The sequence below is a fragment of the Protobothrops mucrosquamatus genome, unplaced genomic scaffold (genome assembly GCF_001527695.2).
Source record: "Protobothrops mucrosquamatus isolate PMUCROS unplaced genomic scaffold, P.Mucros_1.0 scaffold212, whole genome shotgun sequence".
In the NCBI taxonomy this organism is placed as follows: domain Eukaryota; kingdom Metazoa; phylum Chordata; class Lepidosauria; order Squamata; family Viperidae; genus Protobothrops; species Protobothrops mucrosquamatus.
Window position 1 is genome coordinate 968,991 of NW_015386566.1, and position 9,999 is coordinate 978,989.

At 40.1% G+C, this 9,999-nt stretch overlaps 1 protein-coding gene across 1 annotated transcript in view; it reads right to left on the bottom strand.

The window, feature by feature from the left end:
• Positions 1-3,135: 3,135 nt before the first annotated feature.
• PHB2 (prohibitin 2) overlaps positions 3,136-9,999 on the bottom strand; it is a 19,290-nt gene continuing 12,426 nt past the window's right edge. Inside the window, exons 7-11 of the mRNA XM_015814026.1 lie at positions 8,276-8,379; positions 7,996-8,073; positions 7,260-7,336; positions 6,902-6,907; positions 3,136-3,747 (exon numbers count right to left, since the gene is read on the bottom strand). Coding sequence (XP_015669512.1) covers positions 3,714-3,747; positions 6,902-6,907; positions 7,260-7,336; positions 7,996-8,073; positions 8,276-8,379 — 299 coding nt within the window. The 3' untranslated portion in view covers positions 3,136-3,713. The remainder of the gene's footprint in view (positions 3,748-6,901; positions 6,908-7,259; positions 7,337-7,995; positions 8,074-8,275; positions 8,380-9,999) is intronic.

The following is a 9,999-nucleotide window of genomic DNA, read 5'->3' on the forward strand; positions in this document are numbered from 1 at the left end:
CGCCACAAAGAAGAGGAAGTCAAGCTATTCTCCAAAGCGCCTGAAGGCAGGACGAGAAGCAACGGATGGAAACTAATCAAGGAGAGAAGCAACCTAGAACTAAGGAGAAATTTCCCGACAGTTAGAACAATTAACCAGTGGAACAACCTGCCTCCAGAAGCAGTGAATGCTCCAACACTGGAGGTTTTAAAGAAAAGACTGGACAGCCATTTGTCTGAAATGGTATAGGGTTTCCTGCCTGAGCAGGGGGTTGGACTAGATGACCTCCAAGGTCCCCTCCAACATCATCATCATCATCGTCGTCGTCATCGTCGTTGTTGTTGTTACTACTTAACCTGTTACTAACTCAACACCTGCAATGATTCACTTAACAACTGTAGCCAGAAAGGCCATAAAATGAGGCAAAACTCACTTAACAACTGTCTTGCTTGGCAACAGAAATTTTGAGCTCAATTATGGTTATAAATCAGGGACTACCTATATATTGTTACCCACCCAGATTCTGTTAGAATTGGGGCAGATTAAGTATTGAAAATAAAAATGTAAAGCATTGATTTTCTCTGCAGATCCACTGATTTGGTGGATTTCCCACTGATTTCCTATCCACTTTTGTGTTAGTTTCTAATCACAGAATTTCCCCCTCCCCTCCAAAATACCATAACTCCATATTCCTTGAGAGAGGTTTTTCTATCACCATACTGCCCTCTTCTGCTGTATCATCAGATTGCATTATTTGAAACGGCTGCTTCAGTTTCAAGGCATTTTCATGTGTGTTCATGTACAGCCACTAGTACTGTAGATTGAGTTGGTTAAGCGCTACCCAGTGGAAGAGAGAGTTTTCACTTTTTATCTACTGTAATCATTCCAATTTCCCCTGCAGTGAAAATGTATGATTGATATTATCTGGTTTGAACAGGTAATTTTTTTTAAAATTGCCACTGCTTTACTGACTTTTTTGGTACACAGTCTAAGATCTATTTTATCCTGAAGGTGTTTTCCTTGTTTGTTTTTTGTTTAAAAAAAGGTAAGCTCAGCTCTCAGTGACTACTTGGACTAGAATAAGAGGATTGGAAGGGATCTCGGAGGTCTTCTAGTCCAACCTCTGCCCAAGGCAGGAATCCTCGGACTATTTTGGACAAATTTCTTGAAAATCTCCAGTGAAGGAGATCCAGAACTCCAGGAAGCAAACTATTCCATTGCTTAATAGTTCTGTCAGGATAATCCTCCTTATTTCCAGGTTGGATTTCCCTCTGACAAGCTTCCACGGTTTGCCCTATCCTCTGGTGTCATGGAGAATAAATCAACAACCTTTCCTGTGGCAGCCTTTCAAGTACTGGAAGACTGCTATCACATCTCCCCTCAGTCTTCTTTGTAAAGCTTGTTCCTTTCCCCATTCTTCATAGGATTCAGCCAGACCGCTTATCATCCTTATTGCTCTTCTCTGCACTTTCTAGGGCCTCACCATCTCTTTTTGTACTGGGGGGTGACTGAACTGGACACGGTATTTCAAATGTGTCCTCACCAGTGTGGCATAGAGCTATCATTACATCTAGTTCTCTTGGCAGCAATAGGAAAATGGACTCACACTGGCTTCTAGGAGATAATGACTCCCCACACTACCCTACAAGTCTTGTAGTTTTCTGAAGTCTTCTACTTAAATCTGAGCAAGATCCAATTCTACCCAGCTTTCTTCAGGTCAGCCACTCTGGGAGGAGCTGTTACCTATCTTGGCAAAAGTCAGGCTTTAAACAGGAATGGTTAACACCATTTGTAAGATCAGACAAGGAAACTACTAGGAATACAGTGTATTTATTAACATTTATATGTTGCCTGACTTCCAACAACTTCCAATCTTGACTTAACTACAATGATGCTAAAAAGCCAGGAACTTATGTTCCCATCTGCACATCTTACAATTTTGAACTGTGGTTTATCACTGTCTGGCACACCAAGGACTTTCCATTTGTGTGCCAACAGGTGTAAGCAGAGTGAAAATATTTCTAATTCACCTTCTAGCTCCTGCAACCTAGATTTTGTTGACAGTGCACCGAGAATCCAGGTAGCTTTGGGATCTGGCAAAAGATCCTCTAGCTTCTTTATTTACAAGTTCTCTGGGCCTTGCATAAAACCTTGCAGACATGGATATGGAAAATATGTCGTGGGGAGGGGCACAAGGTAAGCTAGAACTTCCTGGGGACAACAGAAAGCAATTCAAGTTGCCTTCTGGTAGAATGGTTTTTCTGACTTTTCATGCTTAATATACCAGCCATTTTGTGGTAGGGCATCATCTTATAGCAGCCATTTTGTGAGAGTGCCTTCACATGCTTTAAAAATCCTAAATGTGCCCAACAGGCGGAGTTACCACATTAGGTTATTCCTTTACACAGAGACACTGGCAGATATTAGTGTTTTCATTTAGAGAAAGGAGTATACTTATTTTAAAATAAAAACTCTGAAACTATCTGCCAGCAAAGATGGTTTTTCTCTTAATACAGTTTTTAAGAAAGAATTCTTCCCAAGATAATAGCAAAAGGAAAGTTTAACCAGTTAACCAGACATTCAACCACTCTTCTGCCAATACTTTGTTATTGCACATACCGGATTTTTAATCAAGTCTGTGGGAGGACATGAAGCATGATTGATCGGCTTTATATTGGTGGGTGGTATGTTAATGCAGTTTGGTCAAGCATCACTCAAGAACCAGTTTGATGGTTAAAGACAGGTTTGAAATTGAGAGATTGTGAACTCTGCCTTAGTGTCCCCCCCTCCCCCAGCCCAAGCTGGCTGTGTGACCGTGGGCTAGTCTCTTTTTCTCTCCACCGTAGGAAAAAGGCAATGGCAAAGCACTTCTAAATAGAACAGCAAAAACTGATAAGAAAATATTCTTGTATGGTAGGCGAAAAATGCAATTACTCTGAAAAAAGATGGGGAAAACCCCAGTGCTCTATTGAGAACTACAGCAACGCACTACCACCTGCTCTCCATTTCCTCACAATGACACACATGCTTTAACACAAGTAGGTGTTACAGTGAATCGATCTTTAAAAGTATTCAAGTGGATAATTTTTCTCCTTTTTGTATAAGTACTGTCTGGTGAAAGAAATCTATCCCTCAAAAATGAAAACAAACAAAGTGTTATCAGAAGAATTTTGGACCTGATTTTATTTAATAAAGATGTGAATCACAAGGCAACCGAAGTTACATAGATAAAGTATCACAGACTTGCAAAAGTCCTGTGACCCATCTGTTCCTGAGATGAGATGTTCAATAGGGAACAGGGAATGGAAAAGTAAGTCAGAAATGAAAAATGGAAGAGCCGGGGATTTTATATATAAGGCATGACACAGACCCATCAGAAACTTAACAGCAACAATTTGATCTACTTAAAAATCAGCCCAGATAGAGACAATTGCATAATGCAACCTTCTTTTGTTTCTCCCAGTAAACATCTGATCTGTCAGGATGGGATTAAGTATCTAAGGGAACTCCATTAAACAAAGCTGATTCCTACTATTGATATTCTCAGAAAAATGGAGCCACATTAGCTAGAAAAGGTCCTTTACAGAGGGATGAATTGGGAACTTGACAAGGGTGAAGATGACAACTGAAAAGAAATCTGAAGAGAATATTTACGGGCCCCAAAGGTGCAGTATCCAAAAGCCCAGAATTCCCATTTTGTCAGTCATCTGCGTGGTTCAAGGAGGCAATTTGTTTCATTTTTTTGTCGGTTTGATGATAAGACTGTCGCTGGAAGAGAAAGATACAACAAAGAAGTGTGAGAAATGTACCATAATATGGGCTTGGGGAACAAGCATGAAATCAAGCCTTAATTTTTATGGTTAACCCAGAACAAGAGTAATTAAGGGTTCAAACATATATATGTGGGTTTGGTAGATTAATTCCTCAAGGCAGAAAAGCAGGTTTGTCCTATGCTGTTGTTCAGTTTCTACAACATTATTAAATTGTTGTTTGGGTACAGAAATTGTGTATTCTTCTATTTTTCTTCAGCCTGCTCCATGATGGGAGTAAAAGTAAGTTAAGTCATAGCTTTGGGTAGCTGATTTTACTAAGGGAAGAGAGATAATGATGTCCAATGCCTAACTGAGAAATTTACGTTGAATCCCTTATTATTAGGCCAAACCTTTGTAAACTTGTCTAGTTGCCCCATAAAATAATAATCACTTAAATGAAAAATGCTACGAATAGAACTACTAGAAAAGCTTCCTTTTCTTTTTTACTTCATTTAGGGAAGACTATAACAAGCTGCTCTTGAACATATTCCTTCCCACTTTTTCAACATTTTGTCCTAATGTCATAATCATTGCATCATCATTATCCACTTTATGCCACTTGACTCTCAATTAATCTGGGTGATATACAATCTGGGTGGTATACAAATCATTGAACACTATTAAAAAGAAAGAAAGAAAACCCCAAACGAAACATAAAGGTAGCAGTTTACTATATTAATGAATAAATGTTTTATATAAAAGACTCTATTTAAATGTACAGGTAATCCCCGAGTTATGAGCGTTCACTTAATGCTCGTTCGAAGTTACGTGAAGAGCGCCCGCTAGTGTTTACCAGCAAGTCACAAAATTACGACTACTGCAGCACGCCAATCGTTCGCCCTTACGAGCGACTTCAGTGGCACTGCAACATTCACCCTATTCCCCCCCCCACTCCTCACAACTGCTTCCTCCTCCCTTCCTGCCGCACCGGACTCACTTACCTTGCAAAAATCCTCTCTGCTGCGGTTTCTTTCCCTTTGAGGGAGAGGAGAGCCGGCTTGGAAATGTTTTTCGCGCCGAGAATGGAAGTTTCTGTGATCTCACGCGAGTATTTGAAGTTGCACCAAATCACAGACCTCAGAAACTTTCATTCTCTATGCAGGAGGCCAGGCCCCTCGCACTGGCAGAGCTCACCGTGCTGGAGGAGAAAGTGACCCCATTGCCCCCGGAGCCTCCGAGGCATCCAAGCGGCCTGGAACGGAGGCTTTTGCATGCCTCCAGAGGTTGGATCCAGCCCTTGGACTGCTCCAAGCTGCTGCTGCCCAGAACGGAGCTTCCAAGGGTCTGATCCAAGCCTCGGAGGGGTCTTCCAAGCCGTTTGCACCAGGAACGGAGGTTGCCTCCGGAGGTTAGATCCAACCTCTGGAAGTTCCTTTCTGGGCACAAATGGCTTGGAGCAATCCTCTGAGGCCTGGATCCAACTTCCGGAAGCATGCAGAAGCCCCCCCCCCAATCTCTGTTCCGGGGGCAGCCGCCATGTGGCTCCGGAGTTGGGGGGAAGCAGGAGGCAGGCATCGCAAACAGTGTAACAATTCAGGCACCCATTCTCTGCGAAAGAGGATCGATGCCTGAACTCGTGTGATATTACGGCACCCAGGGGCTTCCATCGACTCTCCTGTCCCTCAAAAGCAGGAACCGCGGCAGAAAGGAGACGGATCTTTTCAAGGCAAGTGAGTCCGGCACGGAAAGAATGGAGGGGGAAACATGAGGTATCTTAGTGGGTTGGGGAGGTCTTGGGGACCTGTTCCATCAATAGCCCCCCCCCATGGCTTTCCCCACCCTGAGATATCGAGATTCACTCTACGAGTTACGAATGGAATGTGCAGGCTCCATTGCACTCGTAACTCGAGGACTATCTGTAGTATGGGCACATAACATTTCAGTCTACATTCTAAACTGCATACCCTTTTTAGATAAACAGACACTTAGATGAGATCTGCTCAATTCACATGAAGATGGCAAACTATGGGTCCTTCCTCTGTATTTTTATGAACAACTAGTTGCTATGAAACTATTAACGGAACTGGAGCACCAGCTAAAGGTTGCTGTCATAGATGTTCTGGGAAGCTATACTTAGTTTGTTCATTTTGGCATTTCATTTTCTACAGTTTGAAAGTAACTCCAATAACTTTGTAATATTAGCCTGGAGAAAAGACAGCCTTGAATTCACAAACTTATAATACTTTGGAGATGACAATGACCATGCTTTTGAACCCTGGATGGAATTAATGCTTGGTCAAGGTTGGAACAATTTTCCATCCAGTTTCAGCTGAAAAGCACCAGAAGTTTGCTATTTTCAGCAGAAGAAAAAGGAAGAGTGGTGGCTTAATCTCCTCTTGACCCCACAATTTGTCAGTCCAAGATTTCTCCAGAGAAATAATAAAGCATGTGGAGCTTAAATATTTTCGTAAGACTGAATTTCTCAGGGAGAATGAAAAGTTTTGATTAGAAAAATAGCCTGCCCGTCCTCCAAAGGGAGAGGGGAAAAAAATAAACCTAAGCAAACACCCATCCAAGCAACTCTTATTAAATTCACAGCCCCTGTGGTTGCCTATAACCTAAAATCAAGCATCTGTGGGAGATTGTTCATGCATCAGGGCAGTTTAACCTAACAAGGTTCCACAATCTACAAAGAAGAGCCCAAACTTATTCTTATTAGGTTCTTTTTTCAATGAGTAAAATTTCATCAAACAGCTATACAGACATAGTGATCTATGGAGGACAAGCCAGCCCCGGGTCTCACTTTCTATGGGCCTCTCTCCTCACCACATAATTCCCAGCACTCTAAATGGAATTTTTGCCATACTTCTATTTTACATTTATCAAAATCTAGGAAGATGATTCATCAAGACGTTTAACTAATTAAGGTTTGTGTATGGATAACATAAAGACATTGGAGAAAAAAGCACAATTTCAGTTGATGCCATCTCAGAACAAGACCTTCTCTTTCATGCTCATGATTGGGACTGTGTATTCCAAACAGCAGATGCTGCACTATCTGCCACCTACAGCTTTTATAAATATATCATATAGTGTTACCAAATGAATCAGAAATAACTTAAGCCATTTTCTCAAATTAAAGACTGTATGAAAAAGGTGTTGTGCCTTACCTTCCTCTGGATCCCGATCAACACATAGTAGCAGCAGAAGAGAGAAGACAGAGAGAAAAAAGGATTAGAAAAATTTACAAAGCCTGTTGTATCTCCATGTTTATGGCGCATGCTTTGGGAACTGTATTTATGCTACATCCAGAGAGCAGGATATATTATATTACATTTATATTCTTTGTTCTTCTTCAAAAAACCTAAAGCAGCGTACGATAAAGAGCTTCCTAGTGGTCCCCACCCCACTTTTCCAGAGAGGAACTACAATCTTTTCAACTTTCCCTAAATCATTACAAGCTACAATTCATCACAGGAAAATCTAAAGTCTGTAGATCAGCTACTAGGATATTCACAAGCCACTCACCTTGTAAAGCCTTCATCCTGTAGATTAAGCACTAAATTGTCAGCTGTAAGATACACACGGTTTTGAGATGCTGCAATCTGTAAAAGTTTAGGGCAGTGGATAAAAAAAGGCAGTTAGCAAAGATCCTGAAACACATGGAGGTTTGGCAGAAACATACCTAAGCACAGAAGGTTCTTTCAACATTTAGGAGATCCTTCCATAATCTCATCCTAGTGGTTCTACAGCAAAGTCCCTGTAGAAACCTGCTATGGACAAAATTCTCTTGCCTTTTGAAAGTTTATTAATTTTTTTTGATGTCATCAGTATGGGCTCTGTTTTATCAGATCCGAGAACACAGACAACAGGTGTGGAATTTTAATTTGTTTTATGTTACAAATTTCAGATAGATCCAGGTCCATCAGTATTCTAAACGCCCAAATTCATTCTGCTTCTCCGTCTGATTTTGTTCCTGCTGTGAGCCTTTTCCTAGTCTGTGACACATGTTCTGCAAGTGACCATGACTGAGTATAGCTCACTGAAATGATGTGGGCCTGCTCTTACGACAAGAGTCAAAGTCTTCTCGGCTCTTGTTAAGATGGGGAGATCAGCAGGCACTGACGATAAAGCTGAACATCGGGAGAAGCATATCATATTCGCCTTGGATTCATCACTTGGCCTGGTACAATGCGAAAGCAGCAGCTGAGGGTGGACATGTGTACATATATATGAAAGCAAATCCACTAGTCTTAATACTCACCGTTTTGGAGATATTCTGGGCAGCACGGATCTTGCGCAGCTTGATGTAACCTGGGTTCTTGCTGAGGGCTTCTCCAATGTGAGCAATCAGTTAAGGTTGCGTTTCTTAAAAGTTTTGAACTCAGGCTCATCTTTTGCCATCCCCTCAGCTATGTTTAAGCTGCATTACTTTACCTGAAACCACATTATGTGAAGATTACTGTGCTCTTGCATTCTACTGCTACATCCAAAGCGCCTGAAACCTGTAGCAATCTTTCCCTCTCACATCAAAGCAAGGATATCATTTTAGCAGCTGTGGCTTCACCTTCAGCCTGAACAATCTTGTGCCTTTGTTCTTGCTTTGCTTTTTCCACAAGGAATTGTGCTCGCTGAGCTTCTTGCTGGGCTAGAGAACAGAGAAAAATTAGTATCTTGGCAACCAGAGTCATGTAATACACATGTGGAAATACCAGAACATTGCTAATTACTTCTTGTATTTATTAAATATTTAGTCACAAAAAAATTACTGGACTTTTCAGCCTGGAAAGCCAAATGTAAATCTCCAGCTTTTTAGATAGTCTTTAATTTTACATTTCGCCTTTATTGTTTTTATAAACAACTCCAGCCAGTGAACATATCTAATACTCCTATTTTCCTCACAGCCCTGTGAGGTGAATTAGGCTGAGAGTCAGTGACAGGCACAAGGTCACCCAGCTAGTATTACAATGAATGACATGATATTATAACAAATATTTATTCTTTGTTTAAAACAGGGCTCCCCAAAGTCAACTCATTAACTGTTTCATAAAGTTTCAGATTTTTCATCAATCCTCAAATATTTATATGAAAATAATACTGAACTAATAGTAATACAAATAATAATGGATAGGTGAATAAAAATGCCAAATCGAGTCTAAACATCTAGCTGACTGTGCAACTAACCATAATAATAAAAGATGGATTGACCATTTGGAGAATCCTGATTTAAAACAAGAACCCAACCTTTTTTTCACGCAGAGAGCTAATATAGCATTTGACTAACATGCTGTAGGATGCATTATTTTAAAAGCGGGATCCGAGCACTAGTTATTTAATTCTTCCAATTGCTTAAATTAAATTACAATATGACTGGCATTAAACTTATCTCACTTTAAACTACTTTTAGAATATCCAACTTTACAATTAACTGATTTACACCCACACCCTGTCTCTTATAAAAAATATGTGGGAAGTAAATGTAATTAATTTAATGGTCTCAATATTGCACTCTAACTCATCTTCAACTTAAACAGATTTCCTATGAAACAAAATGAAAAACAACACCACCACCTAATGATCTGACATTAAATCACAGATGGTCCCCTGTGGATAATCCAGAATCCAATTCAGGAGAACGGAAGAATGGAGGAGAAGAGGGGGAATGCATGGCTGCCACAGGAAGCAAAAGACAAAAAGGACCAAAGAGAGGAGCCGGCATAATATACCGTATATTCCGGCGTATAAGACGACTGGGCGTATAAGACGACCCCCAACTTTTCTAGTTAAAATATAGAATTTGGGCTACACTCGCCGTATAAGACTACCCCTCTTCCAACGCACACCAAATAAAAATTAAAAAACATCAGATTTTATTTTATTTTTTTTTAATTTTTTTATTATTTAAACCGACAAACAAAACAAAACAAAATACACATATATACACAATATATATTTTAACATCAACTTCGTAACAGTAATCTTCTATTATTTACATTTTCCCCCTTATTCTTCTTTAGAGTATTTATCCTTATTGCCCCATTATTTATTTGCATTTTTCTTCCTTCATAAATTATTATATACACATTTTCCACGTTTAACCTTTCCACATTTATTCTCTCTTATTTCTACTCTCTAGCCAGTCATACCACTTGCTCCATATTAAATAATATTCTGTGTCTTCTTTTTCTTTTATCTCTTTTGTTAATTTGTCCATCTCAGCACAGTCCAGGATTTTCTTTATCACTTCTTCCTCTGATGGTATATTCTC